This window comes from Pipistrellus kuhlii, unplaced genomic scaffold (genome assembly GCF_014108245.1).
Source record: "Pipistrellus kuhlii isolate mPipKuh1 unplaced genomic scaffold, mPipKuh1.p scaffold_m20_p_1, whole genome shotgun sequence".
NCBI lineage: Eukaryota > Metazoa > Chordata > Mammalia > Chiroptera > Vespertilionidae > Pipistrellus > Pipistrellus kuhlii.
In genome coordinates this window covers 27694930-27719324 of record NW_023425404.1, presented here as the reverse complement: position 1 = coordinate 27719324, position 24395 = coordinate 27694930, and the positions used below count along the sequence as shown (strand labels likewise).

Below are 24395 nucleotides of genomic sequence, written 5' to 3'. Positions count from 1 at the left end.
GGATGTGGGGTTTTGAAGCAATGCTTTGGAGAGCAGGATGCTTCAGTCCACAATAAAACACAGCGAGGAAGAGAATGAATGTTTACATGTCACAGAGGGCTTCCATAGAACATGCTCAGTGTGAGAATTTTCAGAGGTTGACAGATGCAGTTTGACAGAAATAAATAAAACAAGATTCCCACGCTTGCTTCACATATAAAGGAGTAGTTATTGGAAAAGAGTATACTTTATAATTATGTTCCAAAACAGAGTGACACTGGATTATAAGTATAATTACTATTAAAAAATAAAGGTATAAACTAAGAAAAGGCTTTAGCAAAGGCTAATTTTAAAGTAAAAATAAAACAAAATTTAATCTAAAAACATTTTCATTTTAAGTTTAAATAACCCTAGGGAGCCTAACTGGATTAAAATTGAACGATCTGACCAGTAATCAAAAGAATCATCATAGCATGTACACAAAATAGAGAATAAAATTTTAATGGTATAAAAAAACAAATCTTTTTGGCCAATTTAGTACTTGCTGGAATAAAGTTGTAAAATGTTACTCAGTAACTGACTTAGCTTCTAAATCAAGCCAAAATCATACATATTCTGTATATTACTTGAGTATAAACAAGTACATTACATGATAACATGCAGACATGGAAACAAGAAGAGTACTGTGAAGTCAGAACTGCCATCTCTGTTGATGAAGTAATGAGCTGAAAACAAAACACCTGCCCAGGAATCTGGGCTATCTCATTTTGAAAAGGGGGTTTTAACTGTTGTTCCAAGGGTTCAAATTCCATGTGGCTAAGTTTGATTTTGTTTTCTGGATATGAAAAATGGGAAGCCAATATATTTCTACAGTTATGGGAATATATGTTTTTAAACTTAATATTAAACTCAAAAAGGGCTCTTCACACTCTAGTGGTTAAGAATGAATTCCTTAAAGCTCTTAGGCATTTGAGTGCCATACTACCCACAGCAACGTATGCTCAAGCATTTACTAACAGTTGTATGAGATGCGTTGAACTTTCCTGAGAACTAAGTTAGACCTAGGAAATAAGCAGGGTATGAAAATGACCTGAGTTTACAGGAATCTCTAAATTCAGAAGAGATTACTTCAGTTTTGCTAAGATCTCATCAAAAGCCTTTTATAGCAAGGGTTTCGTAGTCACATATTGGGTCATGGAACCTTGGAATCTTTTTAAACACTAAAAAGGAGTGTTTTATGTTGTGCAAATTCAATGAAAGGCCAAAACAGACAAGAGGACTGACTGATGGTGCTGAGTAAAACCTACAGGTAAGCTACAGATCCCACTGCCTTATAAAGAAAGAAGGCGAGATGTGCAATTGGCCAACTGTGCACCAGGCTGACGGTTTCTGGAAGCTAGAAAGATCCTGTGCGGTAAGTGAAGACAGCACCTTAAGTGGAACCTAGTGGAAGCCACTCAGAAACGAGGATGGTTGTGGCAGAGACAGCTACTGATCCCCTCTGGGTGACTCTTCCTTTGTGTGTGAGAACCAAGAATGTGTAAGACAAGCAGAGTAAAATATCAGCTTCAGTCATTTCTCCAAATTATGAATTACAACTTCTGTTACCATTTGCAAACTACTATAATAAAAGGTAACCTGTGAATTATTAGTCATTGCTATCAAAGAATATGATCTTGCTTCAATCTGAGCTCTTCTGTTATCTAATTCAAGGCACTTTACATGTTTTGGTGCCTTCGTGTATTAACATGTAACATGAAAAAAACACTCATTTACTTACCTCGAGGAGCCACTACATGGACTATTGACTCTTAGAGCACTTTGAGCTCATCAGATGAAAAGCACTGTGGAAATGATTAAGCCGAGGAAAACTCTTCTAATGCCCTGGAATTCTGATCTATTGTGCCTTGTGTCTCAATCATGTTTTCTGAAACACTTTTAAAATAGAACCTGTTAGTGGCACTCTGTCCCTTTATGTTGTTTGGCACATAGATGTTTATATATTTAAAATAGTTGTCATATTCCTGATTCCAAAAAAGTTTACTAAATTTTCCAGTAAAGTTAATGAAATGTACTCCCTATGGAGTACTATGTTAAGTTTAGAAGTCTTTAGCTTTCTCTGAGATACATGTGACATAATAAAAGGTTCCTTTTTTTCAAAATAATTCAACTAGTGTTATTTTGTGAAACTACAAGTTTTTAATGAAAAAAAAAATACTCAAGGTATGCCACAGTGTCTATATATTCATCTGAAGAGTACAAAGATAAGTTCTAAAAAAAAAAAAAGGGCCTTAACACTATAGAAAATAAATGTGCTTCTTAAATTGTTCAAAGAAAACATTTAAAAAAACAATGTTTCATACATTGAAATAAAGCAATTTGTCAGAAATATAAATTATAAATACAGTAGTTCAAATATTGTTTCTCTTTTAGCATTAGTTTTGCTAAACAAGTTAAATTCAAAACATTAAATCTGTTACACTCCTTTTTCAAAGGAATTGTGGAAATCTAAAACAATGATACCACCTTATGATCTTTACATAGAATATTCTACATACTGACCATTTTAGATTTATAACATATTTTGATTAATACGTTACATTCAACTTATTAATATGTCTTTATATTTGGGAGAAATTAGATTGCGATTTAAAACCTTGAAGTTTACCCAAATGTTCCTTACTTCCAGGTCTTGCTTGATTCTCTGCAGGGGGTTCTATCAGACTCGTAATTAAAATGATGAAAACTGTAAATTCTTTTGGACTGAAAAAATGTTTTTAAATAAAATAAAGTGCTTTTAAATTCAAACATTTCTTGCTCTAAACAAAACTGAAACATACTTAAACCTGAAATCTCTGTATCTCGACACACATACTTTAATAGAAAAAAATCATTATTGGACCATTAATGTCTTTCACGATTTCAAATCGGATCTAAATCGGGTTTTGCATTATCATCGTGCTCATGTTTGTGCATGAAGGTTAAAAGAAAGAGGGCAACATCCAAGGATGACCAATAGGCAGTATGTGACGTGACAGCTGACCAATAGCGGCTCTCCACAAGTCCTTCTCTGAGTTCAAAGTCAATTCTGTGATCCAATTCCACTAAAAAAAGAAAAAAAGAAAAGAAAAAGAAAAAGGAATCAAACAAATGAATAAATTATTACAATAAAAAAGGTTCCATATAGACTTACGAGTTGAGGATAAAAATTTAGCTAATAGAAGTGATTCTTCTAATGATAAATATGTATATATATTTTAAAGTGACTTTCCACTCTAATTATATGGGAAAAGCTCAGAAGAGCCTTATTACCTCAGGATTCTATGTGGTAAGTCCTTTTTTTGTGTGCCCAGGTTAATATGGAATAATAACTTAAGAAAACAAACAAACAAAAATTCACTACCAGGCTGATGTGGCTTAGTGGTTTGAGTGTCAACCCATGAACCAGGTCATGATTCGATTCCTGGTTAGGGCACATGCCCGGGTTGTAGGATTGATTCCTACAAGAGGGTGTGCAGGACACAGCTGATTGATTTTTCTCTCCCCCTTCCTTCTCTCCCCAAAATTAAATAATTTCAGTTGATATATTTGGAGGAAAAAAAAGGGGGGGGGGGCCCTCAATTGCTGGCTTTCCCTTGTGCCTAACCTGTAAAATAAGGAAAGCAGCCCTCCTGCAGAATTATGGGCCAGGATTTCATGCAATAATACCTGTGGGAGTGCAAGAGGTCACTAATGGCCCCTCCAGAGCTCTGGGGATACTCTATAAGATAACCATCTTTTTACAGTTCCATAGTTTTCTTTCCCACTTGGCAGCCTAGATTTTTGTCCAGCTAGCAGAGCCCAACATGTGGAACATACATGTGCTCAATAAATGTCTGCTGTGGCTGGGAACATTAAACTGGGAGGAAGAGTGCTGATCCTTGGGGAGAAGGACTTCATTTGTAACAATGCTGCACTCAACAATTCAGTGAATTTAATCACATCTTTTCTAAAATCCACAAAAAATCCTTGTATAATAATACCTGTTAGAGAAAAAAATCACAGTAACAAATCAAGGCTACAGAAAAATTTCAATCAATTCATTTAATAAATCCTTAGAGGAAAAACACTTAGAAAATTAGTATTTTGATCTTCAGCATCTAACTCCTTTAAAATTGTGAGTGAGCCAAATAGTCAGTATTTTGAAGGGTCCATCTTCAAAACAAAAAACACTCGGTCACTACTACTTAGACATAGAAAGTCTGTTCACTGTCCAGAGCCGGAAGATGTGAAAAGTGGAAACTGGCAAAAATTGAGGAGGAGGTTGGAGAAGTTGTTGGGTTTTGTTTTATACCGAAACTTTGGTAATTGCATATAGGAAATCATATTGTTCTAGAGACTAATTTCATATAAATGTTAAGCAAATACTTATTTTAACAACTATTTTGTGACAATACTATTTGGTGACTTAAAAATGCATCTACAGTTGTTATTTTTCTTTTTTTAAAATTTGAATTTTAGAGAGAGAGGGAGAGAAAAACATCAATTTTTAGTTCCACCAATTTACAAATTAATTGGTTGATTCTTATGTGTGCCCTGACTGGGGATCGAACCCTCAACCCTAGTGTGTGGGAAACAACACTCTTAACAACTGAGCTATCTGGCCAGGGCTACAGTTGTTACTTTTCTATTCACTTGTTCTTTTCTGACACAAAATGTCCATGTATCCAACTATACATTTTCCAGTAAGGTTTACATTCCAGCAGCATGAAATACCAATTAGGTTATTAAACCATTTGTTAGATATATAGACAGAGGCTTTTATAAGGTTTTTTTAAACTGTCATTTTCCTCATTTAAATTATAATAAGCTAATCCATAAATTAGAAATAGTTGAAAGCCGTATGTGGAAGCTGAGTAGTAATGTCTGTTTCTTTTATCTTCTGTGTTCCATGTGACACTGGAGGTACATTCTGGCACAACAGACAGGAAGATGATAAAAGAGGAAACGAATTTTCAAGCACGATGAGAAAGAGTCAAGGTGAAGTTAGTTATAAAGGAAAAGGAGAAATAAGAGAAACAGAAAAGATGAGAAACCTATGCATGAATATTGGTGAAAACCACCAAATAACTTCTAACTATTCCCTTTAAAATGCTACTGTAGAATATCTTACTACCTAGTCTAACTAATCTTAAATTGAACTGTGTTTTAAAGTCAGAGTGTGAGACTTGTTATAACAAGTGCTATTGCCTCCACTTTAATATTATGGACCTAAAATTTATTCTTACTATGCTAATCTTATGTGCAGCACTGCCTTTCATGTATTAGACAGTGAAATGCCTAATTTAATTGTTACCCTTGTTATTCTTATCACCTAGAGGGACTTTAATAATTGTTAACTGACTGGCCCTCCATATCCCTTTTTATTTACCTTAGTTTGTTCCTACCAAATGGGATCTAGGTAGCCAGCTTGTATCTGATGAAACCGTTTGACTTGCACCTTCCTTAAACAGTTTACATCAAGCAGTCTGGCTGCTGGTGTGGCTAACCTCACATTTGTATTGATTCTGCAGGTGGATGGATAGAATTAGGTGGGCTTATGTCTCACCTTCTCTCCGATGTATAGAGATTTCCCAAGGGACTGAGATTCTATAGGACAGCACCATTCTATACAGGTGGGAAAAAGTAGGTTTATAGTTGCGAGTATGCAAAAACAGTTTACTCTTGTATTAGTATTTTATATTATTTTTCATACAAACAACTGTATACCTACTTTTGCTCCACCCTGTATGTGCTGTGAGTTGCCTTGCCCAAAGTGGGCCCAAATCTACCTGGAACTGCCATGGATCTACTTTCCTATTATCTATATAAAAGCCGAGCGACTGTTATGGTGGAATGACCGGTCATTATGATGTGCATTGACCACCACGGGGCAGACACTCAACAGAGGAGCTGCCCCCTGGTGGTCAGTGCACTCCCATAGCTGGAGCACTGCTCAGTCAGAAGCTGGGCTCATGGCTGGTGAGTGCAGCAGAGGTGGCAGGAGCCTCTCCCACCTCCGCCACAGTGAGCCCAGCAGTAAAAAAGAGCAGTGAGCAGGTGGGTGATAAGAAGGGAAAGGTCCCGGACTGTGAGAGGGTGCAGGCAAGGCTGAGTGATTCTGGGCTCCCCCCACCCCCGCCAGCACACGAATTTCATGTACCGATCCTCTAGTTACCATATAAAGAATGGGCAGCACAACACAGCTTGGTAGTTTTCCCTCAGTTTCTCTCACTGAGTTAAGTCAAAGAGAAAAAAACATAAAATTGTCACTTTATCCTTCTTTCTCTTTCTTGGTGCTAGACTAAGTGCTAGAATTCTCCTATTCACAAAGAAAAGAATAAGATTCCTGAACAGCTGGAGAGAAGTCAAAACGAGAAAAAAATGTTGGCTTCTAATAATCATCAGCAGTTTGCTTATATGTTTTAAAAAAATGGATTATTTTCTTTCCCGGGGAGACATGCAGATGAGCATATTTCCCTCCCTATTCTCCAAAGCAAATGTCTGCAGTCCACAGCAGAGTGAAGGGAAGTGTCTTCAGTACTGTGCTTTCATCAGAGGATTCCTTTGTGCACAAGGCTTGTCAACATGGATGTCTTACTAAAAAGTAAGCAACATCTTTATGGGCAGTACCTAAGCCTGTTTCATCTTGGAATCTTTTCTAGTTGACTACCTTGGTATCTTGGCTCCTGATAAACATTTAATCTAGAATGAATAAAAACAGGGGAAGAGAAATAGGAGCCATATACATATTACCAAATGAGTTACTTTGGTGTGGTTACGATTAGTGGTCTAACAGCCTATGTAGTTGGGAAGGCTTTAAGACAGTGGATATAACAGCTGCTTGAATGCAGGACAGATGTATGAATAGACTGATTTTCCTTTCTCCAACTAAATATGCAAACTGAATTATTTCTTTACATAAGGAACAACTACATGAGCAGAGACCAGAGTGAGCACTTTCATAAGCTCATTTCTCGAGGGGAATTCATTGAGTTAGATCAACACAAACTACTAGGGAGAAACAACCACAAAAAAAATGAAATCAGCTTGTTATACTAAAACATTTTAAAACTTTTATCAAGTAAGAGTTGTTTTGAAAACAGAAAAAAAGGCAAGCAAATACAGATATTGTGATTTGGATATAGTTAAAACATCCAAAGAAAAACCTGTAACATATCTTTTGTTAAAGACAAAACACATTATTTAAAAAAAAAAAAAAAAAAAAAAAAAAAAAAAAAAAAAGGAAAAAGTAAGGAATTGTGGAAAAAGGAAAATTGATAAAAATAATTTAAACTGCCAAGATTAATCCTTCATGATATTTAGAATCTACTGAAGGAGAGTGAAAACATCTCTTGCATCCAAAACTAATTTTTTAAAGCAAACCTACCCTTCCAAAGAGTATTAAATAGAGGGTGTCTTAAAAAATGTACTTTGAATAATTTTTATCGCAGTGTTTATTAATATACATTTCATTCTAAAAATTGAGCTATCAGCTATTAAAAATATGTATACATTTTTTGGTGACACACTGTATTTGTACTGAAACCAGATATCAGCTATGACATACTTAGTATCAGCACTAAGTGGTAGTGTTACTAATATCTGAAGTAGCTAGAAATAACTACATCCTTTATGGTATGAAAACCTTTTATATCTAGTGTAGTACATAAGAAATATAGTGAAGCCTTTAGGATAACAAAGAAGGAAAAAATGACTTGTGCTTTTCTCCCTCTCTAAAGGTTCCTTCTCTGTAGGAATATCATATATTTTAGCACATAAGGCATTAATCAACGTTGAGTTTCAGAATCACTACCATTTAAGATTAGAAATATAGAAACATAAAATAGTCTATAGGCTGATTTCATAGAAGTAATACAATTTTTCAATGAGCAGAACTCTCTAAGTAGAGAGCATTTTCATAGTATTCTGAATGCTATTCCTAACATATACCATACCGAGGGCATTATCTTTATTCTGCATTACATTTTCCGGAAAAAGAAGATGTGGGAGACTTAAGAACGACTCCTGAAGTCTGAAATCTGTGAAAAGAAAACACAAGATGCTGTAAAGTGTTGGCTGATAGTTACAAATGGCCTTCAATGATGCAGTGGCCAAAAGTCAGGACAGTCCTCTCAAATAAGCAGACTGAACCTAGCCTACATAAAGAAGTGCATATTTTGATTTTTGTAAAGATTTCTTTCATGAAAAATGTAAGCCTAATTAATTTTGAAATAAAATGTCAATCTGTTAACATCCAGATATCCCTAGAATGTGTAATTCATTTAAGTTCTGATCTAGAGAAAAAATAATGCTGCAAGAAATAGATCTTTCCTTTTTATATTACAAACACAGGAGAGCATAAGAAATGAAATAGTAAAACCACTAGGAATAAACCTAGACTTTTAAAAAGAAATGAAGATTAGTTAGTGCCATCAAATTGATGACAACTGATAGAACTTACTCTTCAAAGAGAGAAACCCTGATTGATCATGAAATCAAAGCCTATGTTCATCTTACCTTCAAGAAAGAGAGAATCAAAGTTGGCAGATTCAGAATAGATTATGGAGAATAACCGAGGCAATGAAGGTGAGCAGAAAGAAGGAAAGAAGCCAGAATTACCTAATCACAATGACCAAATTCCAAAAGGAAGGTTTAAACAAGTTTTATGATTTGCAAAAGATAGCCAAAATAGCAATTAAGACTTAACAATTTGTTTAAATCAGGATTACACAGAAGAGCATATTTTTGAGGCAAGTCCAAGAATTAGTAAGGCAAATCTTGAGGATTTGATTTAAAAGACAGAATTCTAATATAGGAGTAGTGGCCCAATTTTAATAGTTACGTATATCTATATCTAGAGATGAATATATGTGAACAAGATTCATGGTTAGCTCAGACTTAGTTGTGTGTATAGTTGACTAGAAATTTACCATTAGGCCCAACAAAGAATTTATATGTAAGAATGACAGCAAATGTATTTTTTTAAGCTATTAAAATATATGATGCAATACAGCTAAGCACCTCTATTCACCATTGTCCTGAAATAATACAACAGGTTTCTCTCTATCATTTTGAATATTACTATGTTAAAAAAACCCCAAAAACTAAAAATCAGTTTTCCTCCCTCAGATCCTATAGATTGTCTCTGTCTTCACTGTCCTTTCTCTTGTGCTACTTACTTTGCTCTTTTTGTTCTCCCATTCTTCCCACTATTGACTAGCATCTTTGTTGTGCATTAACATTATGAGGAATTGTGACTTTTTATCTATCCTGTCACAAGATTCTTTGAGAAAAATTATTTTTCCTCAGTAGTTTTCTTTTAACATCTGCATGTTACAACAGACGTTTGTATTTTCACAATCACAATCCTGATATTAAGTAGAAGTGAGAGCTTAAGTCACCAATAGTATAGGAATTATAAGAACATATGAAATTTGTACAAATATCAAAGTATAAAATGAATTTTCTAGGCAGCATTCAAAAGGCTTGCAATTAAAGAATTTCCAGCACTTAGAATCTGACAAAGATAAGATCAAGTTAAAAAATGCCATTGGTCTAAATAGAAATGTCCAATGTCCAGGATAATTAGTCCTGGGGTGGGGTTCACTTGGAGAAAGATCCAGCTTCTAAAAGGTCACAACTGAACTTCCTTTTAAGCATGTTTTACAGATGGCAATGCTGGCCATTTTGAAATTTAGAGCAGCAGACACAGTAAGAAAACAAGTCTTTAAATATCTGAAATAAAATATTTAAACATCTCTAGAGAAAGTTTTCCTCTTCCCATAGTTACAGAAAGGAAGTAGGCTGGTTTCAGAATATACATTTCCTTATATAAACTAATGGGAAAATAGGACTTGACTTTTTAGTCTTATTTTACTGGACACTTAGAACCGAGGGTCAAGTTTAGACCCTTGGAAGTAAATATATACTAAGTAAGTGTATTAGTGTTTCACAACAATTCAAGGTTTTAGACCTTTTAAGTCCACTGGAAAAAAATTAAACATAGTAGCTGCATTCTAATGCCACATCCAGAATAAACTATCCATTCATTCACTCATCTCTTAAGTACCTGCTTTGCACCAGTAGTGGGGCTAGAACTGGAAGCCATCGTTTTAGTATTGGGTTGGATAAAAGAACAGTGGGATAAGTAGCAGAATGGCTTTGGCATAGTGGTTTTTAAAAAGTATCAAGAATAGATACAGCATAGGTTTGATGCAAATACATGAATTTTTAAGGTTGAGAAGACCATATTTTTAAAAATCTAGTTTATAAAAACCAGGGGGTGCTTACCTCATAGAGATTTGTTTTATGCTTGATGCTTAAGACCCCCATGCCATAAGGCCCTGGTTATTATTACTTCACCAATGCAGAGAATAAAACTGCATTTACCTGGGATTAGTCTTAAAAAATATAAGCAGCAGAAATAGATTTTTTTTTAAAGCTTTAGATTTTAGAGTTGACTGCCTGTGTTAATATCATAATCCTCTCTGCTCTCCTCAATTAAAAAAAAGAAATAGCATAAAAAAAACAGTATGAACTAACATGCAGAATCAAGAAAGCCAGAACTGCTATGTGGAAGGGTCTGTGTTGCCACAGTGGTAGTAGGAGGCGAGGCAACTGGCTTCTTCTCATCTTCCATTGAGTCTTTAGGTGTCTCAGATGGCTGTGCAGTAGATGAACGTCCAAACCTTGAGAACAACATTCCTCCAAGTCCCTTTCCAATGCTAGCAGCCCCTGCATTTCACAAAACAGGGCAGTCATTCTGCTGAATTACACCACATACCAAGCCAACGTGCACCACCCATAATTACTGCCAATTGGCAGAGGCACCAAGCTCTAGTCATTTTTTTTCCAGAGTGGGAACATAAGTTTAAATTTATATTGTAGGTTTCTAAATAAAAATGTTGTTGAACAGAAAGAGAGAGTACAGACTTTATGAATATAGCTTACAAAAGAATAAAGATTCTATTTTACTCAAGTAATCATTATTTTATTAAAGTATTTGGTAAGATTAGAAATATACGACATAGGCATATATTTACTGTTATATGCTTAACATTGAAGTTAGGTGGGTATGTAATAAAAAGTTATCAATAAACCAAACTATGACAAAGAGAAAAAACAATTAAACCAGAAGGTAAAGCCTATTTAGAGTGCCATCTTGTGGCATTTTATATTAAGGCAACTTATAACCAAAAGCAATGGGCAAATTCAAGTGGCACATTACTGAACTCCAGGTGCTACACAAATATGGAGAGCATTCAGAGAGAAATTAAATATCCTTGTTGCCCTCAGGAAGGACACAATTTAAGAGACTTTTGGGACATGGATCAGAGAACGAGATGGCAGGGGCACTCTTAGAACTCAAGTACCTCCTCATTTCACAGACGAGGAAGCATTAAGATCTATGAGACTTGCCCAAGATCTCACAGGAAGTAGTAGGGACAAGTTAAAATGAGAGACTTGATTCTCAGACCCTTGTGCATTCAACTATCTCACATCTAAAACTACTGGATTGGATCTAATTAGAGAAATTCAAGGTTTTTGGCCCTCAAATATGAACAGTGAGAGGGCAGTTAATTCTAAACACGTGGATTAACTATTGGATGGTTTGTAATACATAGAATATTTCCAAATCTCTCAATTTTAATGCCTGAATAAAAAGTACTTATATTCATTAATAAGGAATATTAAAGAGAAATTACCTAATATGCTTGCTTTGCCTATATTTGTTATAGATTCTCCATAGTGTCGGCGAGACAAGACAGGTGAGGTCACAGGGCTTGGTAGTGTGGAAATGCCTTCATTCTCTGAAACTGAGGTAGATTCTTTGCACGGGTGAAGAAAGCATGGCTTCATATGCTCATACGGTAAAGGATTGGAAGTATTATACCAGTGGATCTGGACAGGTGAAATGTTGCTGTAGTGTTTCAGTATTAACGGTTCTAATCTATAAGCCTTGATTAAAAAATAAAAAAAAGAAACACAACATTAAGGCTCTGATTTTAGTAAATTCTGTTTATTCTTATTCTACTGCGTGCTCAGCAGACATTAGGGTATTTTTAAAAACCTGATAATTTCTAACATGTATTTCCAATTTGTTCACTCTTAAAACAGTAGTTGATCTAATATTTCCTTAATGATGGGACAATGTAAAAAAAAAAAAAAAAGTTAGTTTATGATAATAGTACTCAGAGAAAAAAATTCATTTTATTGTGCCCTGATACCATCTAACAGATTAATTTTAGTCTCAAATAAAGCAGAAGCAGCCAAGAGTAAACTGGAACACAGTAAATAAAGGCATTTATTACTAACTTAGAAGCTCTTAGAAACTTTACTTTCAAATAGATTAACATAGTAACACACAATAAGATCCCAATAGAAGACTATTTGTCTACTGTGAAGTGAAGGCGATACAGCAGAAATGGCAATGGATTTGGTGTCAGTATCCCCCGAGTTCATATTCTAGCCTTGTCACAAGTCTCAGTCTCAGGTTCCTGAGCTATAGAAAGGCGGTAACACTTCCTTCCATACAAGGATGTTGGAAATAGATAATGTTTGTAAAAACTGCCTAACACAGTTATGACATAAACACTAAAAAAGCACTACTTAAAAAAATCACAAAAAACCATAAAATAAAAATAATTTATATTAATGAAATGAGTTTGGAACCCTCCTTTATAATTGAACAAACTTTTAACATTATACAAAGGACAATGAAAGCTCAGATTTCACCTATTACCGTATTTTTCAGACCATAAGACGCTCCGGACCATAAGACGCACCAGTTTTTAGAGAAGGGAAATGAAGAAAAAAAGATTCTGAAACAAATAGTGTCCTAAAATATTTTATGTGCATTAAAACCCAACATCACAGTCATAAACACATGTAATCAACCCTGTAAAGTAAACAGCAGCATTTAGAACCATTTTAGAGCCGGGCAAGCACACAGAGACCACACAGAGCCGGGCAAGCAAAAAAACTTTTTTTTAAAAGTATATGTGTAGGCTATATTTGGACCATAAGACGCAGGGACTTTTCCCCCCCACTTCTGGGGGGAAAAAAGTGCGTCTTATGGTCCGAAAAATACGGTAACTCAAGTTTACTTTCAAGTTATAAAAAAATGAGTAAAATGAATGTATATTAATGAGATATGGAACATCTAGCTAGATGTTTTCATATATATTACTTACTCCTAATAAACCTATTAAGTAAACATTATCATCTGCATATATAGATAAGAAATAGTCTCTGAAGTGTCTTGGGTTAAGACTGTGCAGTCTGTATTTAAGCCTTATATTATATTCCAGTTCAGTTAAATTTATTTCTTAAAGATAGCAGTTTTGATTCTTTAACATATGGAAAATTTTCTAAAATTCTAGTGTTTAGTCAGTGTTTTATTTATTTGGTACTAACAATCTTTTAAAAGACTTTACACAATTATATAAAATTATTTTTCAGAATGCTACTTAAAATAGTTTGTTTTAATTTTAGGCATATCTATAGAATAGTCCCCAATTTTTTTTCACCTGAAAAACGATGATTTAAACTATTTACCTGGATGAAAGATCCTTGGACTGTTCGTATTAAAAAATTATTTACGATAGAACATGTAAAAACCCCCAAAATTTATAATCCTACCAGGCTAAACCAAGCTCTTCCAACTTTTCATGTTTAATACATAATATTTAAATATTTTCATTTCTAAGGGAATCTACCACATACATTTTCAATATTGTAGCATATTTTAGAAAAAAAATATTTAAAGTGAGATTCTCAAAATTTATGATTGCTAGGTTATTGGTTATTACAACTGGCTATGGTTTGGAAATATAGAAGATTCTCGTCCCTTGTATTAGTTATCAAGATAATATTTTTACATTGGTGTAAATAGTACAACATAAACAGGTCATCTCTAAGGTATTTTATTTCCTGAGTCCCACATCATCCAAAACACAAATGTTTTAAAAATATGAACCTATGCAAATACAAAAGATAAATGAACTCTTTCTCATTAATTCAGTACCTAGTAAGTTTCTTATAGATTCTTTTAGGAACAATTTAATATTGAGAGGAAAATGTCTGTATGTGCAACTCACCACTGGATCTGTTGGGTGAAAAATATTTAGTAACCGGTTACAAATCTCTCTGGGCAAAATATGGTCTTGACTTCCAGTGTTCCCTGGGCGAATGCCACGCAATGCCAAAAATACTGCTAGTGGGGATCCCATGCAGAAGAAATTCTCAACCTAAAATATTCAAGCCATTGACAAGTTAAAAAACAGTGAAGTGTTTTCCAACAGAATTTGAGCACAATATAACATATGGTAAAATACGAAAAATAAAATTATCTTCAAATATGTCTTTTTTCTATGAGCTTTGTCTAGATGGCATCTGCATTATTTTTTAATTATATGCTAATCATTAGTTATTCTATATAATCTTCCTAGCAACAACTTCAAATATATCTTTCAATATAATAGAAAATGAAGAACGAGAATGATAAGATTAATTCCATTGTGTTTCTACACACTAATCAAAAACTTATTAAACTACTATTTTGTGTGAGGTAATAAACTTGGTTCTATGGAGGATATAAAGACAAATATGGCAATGAGAGAAAAAGAGAGACATCTGTTATACTTTCAACAATAAAGATAAATTAAAAAAAAGATGAGTAAGGCAGAGCTTCTACACTCAGAGTTTATAATCTTGTGTGAATGGTAGAATAAAATAAATTCATAAGTTAGGGAAAGTATGCTATATGACAGAGATTCACAACCTTTTTCATTTCATGGCACACATAAACTACTAAAATTCTGCGGTATACCAAAAATTAATTATATATTTTTGCCAATGTGACAAAAAAAGGTATAATTTTGATTCATTCATACTGGACAGCTATTGTTCTGTTGGCTATTGAGATTTTTTAATTTGGCATTTTAAAGGAAAAGAGGTCAGTGCCTCTGACTAAACAGTCAGGTATTACATGTTTTAAAAATTCTTATGGCACACTGGTTGAAAATTGCTGCTATATAAGAACAAATAAAGGAATAATCAATTCCAACTCTGAGGGCTTTATAAAGAAGGAAGCATTTGCATGGGCCAAAAAGATGAAAAGAATTTCCACAGTAGGTGTTGGGTCACTGAAGATTAAAAAAGAATATTCCAAACTGATGGAACCACATGAACTAAGCAGAAGCAGGAAAGAACCTGGTTTAATTTAGAGAACAGAAATAGCCTGACATGACTGAAAAATTGGGTGTGAGGAAAATGTAATTTGGAGTGAGAGAATGTTATAAAACCTTGGCTATTTGACTAAGAAAATTGGACTTTATTTTATAGGTAGTGAAGGAGAATAGGATTTGATCCATGTTGTAGGAGTTTAAATTCAAAAATTGAGTGGCTGGTGATTTGGAGACAAGGTAGGAAATTATTGGAAGAGTTTAGGCAAAAGATAATCTGAACCCAGGTAAGACTAGCTGTCCCATTCACAAATGAAACTATGAGGGGCCAGGGTAGAGTCAGCATGAATGGGTGAAGACATAAAAAGTTTGAGATATCTGTAACATCTCTAATGGGTAGCTGAAATTTAGGACAAGAGATATAGAACTGGATATGCCACCATCCAAGTCTAGTATTTGCCATTATAGAAGTGATATGTAAAATCAAAAGAATGGGTAAGATTGCACAGGAAGCCCTAACTGGTTTCGCTCAATACATAAAGTATTGGGCCTGTGGTCTGAAGGGTCCCAGGTTCGATTCTGGTCAAGGGCATGTACCTTGGTTGTGGGCACATCCCCAGTAGGGGGCATGCAGAAGGCAGCCAATCAATGATTCTCTCTCATCATTGATGCTTCTATATCCCTCTCCCTTCCTCTCTGAAAAAAAAAAAAAAAAAAAAAAAAATTATATATATATGACTGCTTAGGAAGTGCACAGAATAAAATGGCTTTAGATAGAACTATGAAGAATGTCTTCATTTGATTAGCAGGTAAAGGAGGAAAAAAACAAAGGAAAAGTGAAAGGAAAGTGGTATCATGGCAAATAAGGGAATAGAGGGTATCAAGAAAAATAGGGTGGTCAACTGCATTGGATTTCATACAGAACAAAACATTTTTTCCTTCTAGATCCACCCTAACTGTCTCAGATGTTCCATATCTTGATGAGTGAGACACCCCAAATTCGTCCTTCCCTCTACTGGTAATCCCAAACATTAAAGAAGTCATTCCAACAGATTCTAACATTTCACTTCATCTCCTCTCATCTGGACTAGACTATAACAGTGTTTCTGCCTTCAGTTTTATGTTATCTTTTAATCCCTTCCCACAAAGCCTCTGAAGTGATTCTTTTTCTCCAAATGAAAATATATATATATATATATATATATATATATATATATATATATATACACACACACACACACACACACACACACACACACACATATACATACTATATATATATATATATATATATATATATATATATATATATATTCATATATATTGAAACGAAACCTTTATGTTAAAGGAAATTTGAGGAAGTTTTTTTTTGTTTGTTTCTAAGGAATTGAAGGCTGAAGAAAATTAACTTGTGTTAAGATAATTAAAAATGTAAGAAAAAGCATTTAAAATCAGAGTGACAGATAAAAGTATCAATTTCTGAAGAAAAGATCAAGGTCATCTATCTATCTATCTATCTATCTATAAAAGGTTAAATGTTCATCCATCCAATTGGTAGCTATGATGCTCACTAACCAACAGGGGGCAGATGCTCAACACAAGAGCTGCCACGATGTGCACTGGCCATTTAGAAACAAATGGCACCATGGACCTGATGCCAACAAACCAACACTTGGCTTCCCCCAAGTGGGACACAGGCACCACCACCACCTGGGAGCGACACCCCACCAAATTGCAGTGAATGCTTCCAAGACTCCATGGCACAAAATGCGACACCCAGCCCAAACCAGCTTGAAAACAGTGGCTGTGGGCACTGGGTAGTGACATCATGTAGCCACGCCTGGGTTTCTCTCTGTAGCAACTAGCATCCTTGGAGTTTCTTCAGCCTAGGAATCCGACTTACTTTATAGCCAGGTGCAAACATTTTACAGCTTAACCAAATGTTTATGAAATGTTTTCCTGTGCTTCATTTCTTTTGATCTCACAGAAGCCCTGGAGATAGGAGATTGGGTAGAATCCTATTTTCTTTTCATTAGCAAGATGCAAATAGTGATATGAGAATATTTCTTCTAATTTTCTTTCCATGTGCACAAATCCATGCACCAGGACACTAGTTTCTTCTAAAAGAGAGAAAAATAAAGCATGCCTGGGTTGTTCCCTTCTGGAACCCCTATTATGCAGATATTGTTTTGTTTTGTGATGTTCCAAATTTCCCTTAGGCTCTCCTCCTGCTTTTTGTTTTTTTCTAGAAGATGCTCTAATTGGGTATTTTCTCCACCTTGTCTTCTAGCTCACTGATGCCATCCTCTGTTTCTCCTAGTCTACTCTTGATGTTTTCTATTCAGCAGCGATGTTATTTTTCATTTTTTCTTGGTTCTTTTTCATTTCCTCTTGGTTCTTCCTCATATCGTTAAATTTGTCTTCCATTCTTTTCAGACACCATATGACCATTTCTCTGAATTCTTTCTCTGACATGTTGCTTGCCTCTATTTCGTTTACTTCCTTTTCTGGTGATGCCTGCTTTTCTTTCATATGCAGGCTGTTTCTTTGTCTCCCTATGGTCTCTCTTCTCTGGATGTCTGGTTATGTAGTTCTCTCCCTCCTTATCCCAGGCGAAATCTGATCTTTCAGTGGTGGAGTGTAGAGCTCCTCTGAATCTGCATAATTGCACCAATTGGGGACCTGTGTTCTGGAGCTCCAAAACTTTAACTTATGATTACCTGCTCGGCATAGGCCACAGCCTCCTGTTAACCCTGCCTTCTAACACCGACCCCGTGAAGAAAGGGACATGCAGAAGGTTCCAATTGCAGAGAGCATGTGTTAATACTCTCGCTTCCCCCCGAGCATGGACTGATTTTCCCCCCCCCCATCAAATAATTTTAAAGATGAAAAAGAGCTTTAGACATTTAGTCTATCCTCCTTGTCCAGAGATGACTAAAAAGATGAATTCAGAGATGTTTAATGATTTGGCTCTGTATTTAATATTACATAATTAGTTGGTGGCAAATTCTCCTGATCAGAATAAAATTTCCCACTCTCCAGACCAAAGTTTGTCAATATCTATGTTTTTCTTGTATTAAGTTCAGTGGTCACTCATAACAGATCTAACACCCTGTATTCTGAAAGTAAATCTATCTGCTAATTAATAGGCACAGAAATTAGAACTCTGGAGTCCTAAATATTAATTTTCCAATTCATCAGCTCTTCCTTTTTAAACTTCAGATTTCTATACTTTCTATACTTTTCCTGAGTAATTAAATAGCAATTAAAAATCCATATTATTAGACTACATATGACTTTATATTATACTAGAGGCCCAGTGCACAAAATTTGTGCAAGGGTAGATAAGAGTCTTTAGGCCTGGCTGATGATCAGGACCAATCAGGTTCTCCGTCTCCCTGCCTCATCCTTCCCTCACTCTCTCAGCCCTGCTGCCACCACTGGTCGCCTGCCGTGTTCTGTGCTGCCTCCTAATGATCAGCGTTCATCAGTGTGTGACTGAATTCCTGTTCTCCTGGCCAAACTCCTGCGGGGACACTTTGCATATTATTTATATATATATATATATATATATATATATATATATATATATATATATATATATATATATATATATATATAAAGATACACAGTTATGGTGCATAATTTCTAGTAATGTGAAACTTTAAATCCTCAGTTTACATGCAATATCATTTTAATTATTAGATTCAGGTATACAGCACAGTGGTTAGACAATGATATACTTTACAAAGCATTCCCCTAAATTCTTACTATTTAAAAAAAATTCTGTATGTTTCCATTACTTAATCTGTATGTTAAGTTCCTGTGATTTGCTTTTGACAGTTCCATTCTGGTGCTCAAAAACCCTAAAAAGCTTCGCATTGTACAATACATATCAAATAATAGAGGCCTGGTGCACAAAATTCATGCACGAAGAAGAGGAGAAGGGGTGTCCCTCGGCCCAGTCTGCACCCTCTCCAATCTGTGATCCCTCTCACTGCTGGCTCCCAACTGCTTGCCTGCTTGCCTTCCTGACTGCCCCTAACTGCTTCTGATTGCCAGTTTGATTGATGCCTAACTGCTCCCCTGCCAGCCTGTTTGCTCCTAACTGCCCTTCCCTGCAGGCCTGGTCCCCCCAAACTACCCTTCCCAGCAGGCCTGATTGCCCCAAACTTCCCTCCTCTGCTGGCCTGGTCACTATTAACTGTCCTCCCCTGCAGGCTTGATTGCCCCCAACTGCCCTCTCTTGCAGGCCTGGTCCCTTCCAACTGCCCTCCTCTGCTATTCATCTTGTGGTGGCCATCTTGTGTCCTCATGGGGGCTGCCATCTTTGACCACATGGGGGCTGCCATCTTATGTGCTGGAGTGATGGTCAATTTAAATATTATTCTTTTAATAGATAGGATAAGTCTTTACTTCTAGCTCTTCCACAGCCCCCTTTCCCTGAGTCCTGTCCATGACAGCCCAAATGGTTTGCTCAACCTGCTCTAAAACTAAACACAGGTGTCATCTTGTGCTTTGGTTACATATTTTTCATTGACTGAAATACCAGCTTTCCATCCCTAGAATCATCCACTAATTTTTCTTACCATCCACAAATAGCTGGTCACTAAGGTTTGTTAATTCTAACTACTAAATATTTCCCAAATCTGCCTCTTATCCCCCCTCCCCCTCACTTGAGATTATTTTGTTTTTCTTGGAGGTACTACCGTGTTTCCCCGAAAATAAGACATCCTCTGAAAATAAGACCTACTTACAAGTTTCCTTCTGAGTGAAATATAAGGCATCCCCCCAAAAATAAGTCCCCACCTCCCCCCAGGCTAAACATGAGAGATTTGGTCCACTGATTCTGAAAGAAATGGAAGTCACAAGAAATTCACCAGGAAATGCAGGAATTGGATTGTTATGATGATGTTCCAGAAGATGATGACATGATTGTCATTGAATAAATGAGTAAATTCTTGATACTGTAGGATTCACAGTTTGTCTGGTTTGTGTTGACAACTACCGTACTACCGTACCGTATACAGGTAATAAATTTCCTTTATTTTCATTTAACAATAAATGTGTACCGTATTCTTCTTCATGGAAAAATAAGACATCCCCTGAAAATAAGACCTAGTGCATCTTTGGGAGCAAAAATTAATATAAGACACTGTCTTATTTTCGGGGAAACAGGGTAACATTATATCCCTCCATATCTTTATGTTCTTTCTTTTACACAGAATAGCATTTTTTCCTTTCCTCCACTTGACAACATTCCAGTTTATTGATAACAAGTATAAGTGTTATTCCCTTGTGATCCTTTATAGCCAAAATTAAAACCCCCTTTTCATACGTACATCATCCTGCACACTGCTAATAACCCCAATAACACTGTGTTACATATCCTAAGGGCTGGGGAACTGTCTTGTTCATTGTTTTCTTTGTAGAATCTATAAACTAGCAATGCCCAACATATGTGTTCAATAAATTAATTTGATAAAATAATAATTTAGATTTCACTGAATGTCATGCTGTAAATGCTGTCTGAAAAAAAAGTGAGACAGATAATGAAAATCTCATCAGTCTTTTCTTACCTTAAATTTCAAGGCAGGTATTTGTGTCATAGATGATGACTTCAATCCATTTAGCCTTTCTTCTATTTCTCTCAGCCTAGGAAGCAGTATAAAATTATGTATACATTTGTATTTATAATTTCATAAATATTAAAGTCTAAAGAATTAAAGACCCATTATTTAATTCCTCAAAATCAATTCCTAATGACAGTATTTATTAAGTGTACCTGCTGGAGTACAGAAAGTCTATAAAAGTTTACAAAATAATTAGTAAAAGTATTCTGACTTTTTATAATACCTGCCACTAGTAGTATTTTTTGGTGGATCCTCTAGTAAAATGTGAGGCAAAAAGCAAACCTATAGCCTGGCTAGTGTAGCTCAGTGGTTGAGCTTCATCTCATGAACCAAGATGTCCTTGTTGGATTTCAAGTTAGAGCACATGCCTGGGTTTTGGGCTTGATCTCCAATAGGTGGTATGCAGGAAGCAGTCGATAGATGTTTCTATCTCTCCCTCTCCCTTCCTCTCTCTCAAAAAACCCAAAAAATAAAAATAGCATATAAAATAGCATATAAAATAGCATATATAATACATATACCTTTTTAAAAAATCACACCAAATGTTCATACCATATATATTGCTTTTCTTTTTTCTATTCTTAATAATGAATCTTAGATTCATTATTTTATTACTTTCTGATCTACTTTAATCTTTATAACAGCTGTGTAACTGTCTATTTCATGAACAAACTATACTTTTTTTCAACCCTCCTTTGCTAGTGAATATTTGGGTTATTTCAATTTCCCCCGTTAATTGTTCCATATCTACTTATATTTAAAAAAGGGTTCAATTCATTTTATAAGCCTGGTAAAAATTTTTTCTTTCTTTCTGGATTTTATATCTAAAATGCTGTTCTGAGGTTTACCAATATGATATTTTTGAGTAGACACTTTAGGTATCTACTCTGGTACTGAAGATTATATATAGAACCCTTAAACTTCCATAAGATTAAAACAAACCCAAGGCTTCCTGAGTAAAAACTGGGTATTATATAAATTGGTGATTTTTATATAATGCTAACTACCAGAATGAGTGATTTTACACTGTTTTATTAAGTTGAATGGATAAAAAAAAATTGATTGGATAGTTACTAAAATGACAAAGAAGAAAGAGCATGTAACTACAGATTAAGAGAGGGGTGTAGCAAACTAAAAGATAATATCCAGAGGGCCACAAGTGTTCAGATAATTATAAAATCTGTCAAAAATAGATTTGCCAAAAAAGGCTAGAAAATTATTTCTAGAATAATAAGACAGGTAAGGGCACATCTTTAAAATTAGTAAAACTACAAAGGATTCTACAGAGTGACTCAGCATGGAATAAGTTTTAGATTTCACTCCTAATAAATTGTGAAAGAAAGACAGAAAGAAAAAGAGGCAGATAACAAAACCATTTATTTTAATTCTAGAGGAAAATGCATATAATTAGCATGAAAACAATCTCTCCTTGATTAGCCATGTTACCTAGTAATCTTTGTATCCTGAACAATGTATTTTTTCTTTATTGTGAAAATCTTAAAGTTTCCTCCTAAGAATCCCTGCAATTCCTTGAAGACATTTTAAATTCTTTTAAGAGACTAGTGTATTTTACCGTCGTTTTGTTATGTAGAGTTCATCAAGAAGGTGTCGTTCTTCATAGCTCATCCATCCTTCATCAGGCAACTCGTCTTCCCTCTGCATCAACTGTTCATAGAATCGAACTGGATTCCAGCCAGTCATTATGTCATAAGTGATTACACATCCCAGTGAATGTGACACTATTGAGACTTTACCCCCTTTTTCTTCAAAGTCTGGATTCCGAGAACAGAAAAGGGAATATAATCGATTCAGCTCTTGCTGAAGGCCTTTAACTAGCTGTTTGAAATAAGAGAACATTATCATATTAGAGTAATCACTGATACTATAAACTTTATTTCGAAACATACATTACTGGCCAAATATATCTAGATTATTAAAATTAACTCAGGTGCGTTAAAATGTAGCAGGAAATGAAGATATGTATTTTATAATCCATATCATCATTAAAGAATAAAGGCAGATATCACATAGATACATTCATAATCCTTAAACATGCTATATGAGCCCAGCAGTTACATACATTAAGCAAAAAAGGTTCATGAAGATTCCAGTAAGCTTTTCAAAGAGCCCATGAAAATTTTTCCTTCACTGCAACTTACATGCAATTCTAAATCTTTGTACCTTGTAATTTTTAGGCCTTAACTGAGTTTACAATAACAGGTATAATTATATAGTATATATATTATTACACTGTGCATTTAGATAAGAATGATAGAATAAAATGTCACTGTATGATTAAGAAAAAGCTAACATCCATCTACTTGATATTCCAAAATTACCAAAAGATGGTAATACAGATACAAGCAAAAAGTTGTTTTAGATGGCTGGAAAGCAGAGCCTTCTAAGGTTTAGGCAGTGGTTCTCAACCTTTCTAATGCCGTGACCCTTTAATACAGTTCCTCATGTTGTGGTGACCCCCAACCATAAAATTATTTTTGTTGCTATTTCATAACTGTAATTTTGCTACTATTAATGAATCGTAATGTAAATATCTGTGTTTTCCGATGGTCTTGAGCTCTACAGCAGGGGTTCTCAACTATGGGTCGCTAGCAGGGTTGTCTAAGATTATCGGAAAACACAGATATTTATACTATGATTCATAACAGTAGCAAAATTACAGTTATGAAGTATCAATGAAAATAATTTTATGGTTGGGGTCACCACAACATGAGGAACTGTATTAAAGGGTTGTGGCATTAGAAAGGTTGAGAACCACTGGTTTAGGGGTTCATAATGTGGGAAGTATTTTAGTCATTTTTCTTTGAAATTTAGCTTTAACAAATGGTGCTGAAATATGCTATGAAGTCAGAAGAATAAGTTTTTTTGTTTTGCTTTGTTACTCAAATCCATACTGGACCTGCATTTGAAGGCAGTTCTCTACTCTTTGTTATTGTTGGGTACTATAATTAATGGTAAATTTCCTGCTTGACATTTAATTTCTTATTTCAGTACTTCTTATGCCAGCTGTTACTCCAACATACAAATATTAGTTATGTGTGGCTAACCTTTTACAAAGTAGGCATTAGATGGCCTTTCAAAAGCTTAAAAGAGTTTCCATTTGCAATCTTATTACTTTGTCTCAAAGACATCAAGACTCCATCACATTTTACTGAACATTCTCTACCTGTTCATAAACTGAAAATCATCTGAGCATTCATGCATAGCAGGATTAGCAGTGACATGAATGAAGTCATGGTGTTCTCTTTGTTGACATCTCATATAAGCAACAATGAGGGTTTGGTTAAAGCTACTGAAACCATGTATTGGTTCTGATGAAATATATTCAGCTAATGAAGGAAGAAAAGGACAAGGTGAGCTGGTAGCATGTGGAAGGATGATAAGCTACCCTCTCTCTAGGGAGGAATGCAAACTTTTTACTTCAATTGGACATTTTAATTTTTTCCTGAGGAAAAGGAAAATAATTCCATGCTTTAATCAATGGTTCTCCAACTTTCAATGTACAGCAGAATTGCTTGGAAGGCTTGTTAAATACATATTACTAGGCTCCATCCCAGAA

The 24395-nt window shown here is 35.0% G+C and overlaps 1 protein-coding gene across 10 annotated transcripts in view; it reads right to left on the bottom strand.

Moving 5' to 3' along the window:
* Nucleotides 1-464: 464 nt before the first annotated feature.
* The window catches only part of DDHD1 (DDHD domain containing 1), a 79349-nt gene continuing 55418 nt past the window's right edge, over nucleotides 465-24395 (bottom strand). For 5 of the 10 annotated variants that reach the window (XM_045580567.1, XM_036436356.2, XM_045580550.1 and 2 more), the window contains 7 exons: nucleotides 22392-22654; nucleotides 20765-20840; nucleotides 14100-14249; nucleotides 11706-11958; nucleotides 10543-10734; nucleotides 7956-8039; nucleotides 465-3083 (listed from right to left, as the gene is read on the bottom strand). In XM_045580567.1, the coding sequence (XP_045436523.1) occupies nucleotides 2902-3083; nucleotides 7956-8039; nucleotides 10543-10734; nucleotides 11706-11958; nucleotides 14100-14249; nucleotides 20765-20840; nucleotides 22392-22654 (1200 nt within the window). In that variant the 3' untranslated portion in view covers nucleotides 465-2901. The remainder of the gene's footprint in view (nucleotides 3084-7955; nucleotides 8040-10542; nucleotides 10735-11705; nucleotides 11959-14099; nucleotides 14250-20764; nucleotides 20841-22391; nucleotides 22655-24395) is intronic. The other 5 variants (XM_045580546.1, XM_036436387.2, XM_036436395.2 and 2 more) reach the window with 3 other exon arrangements.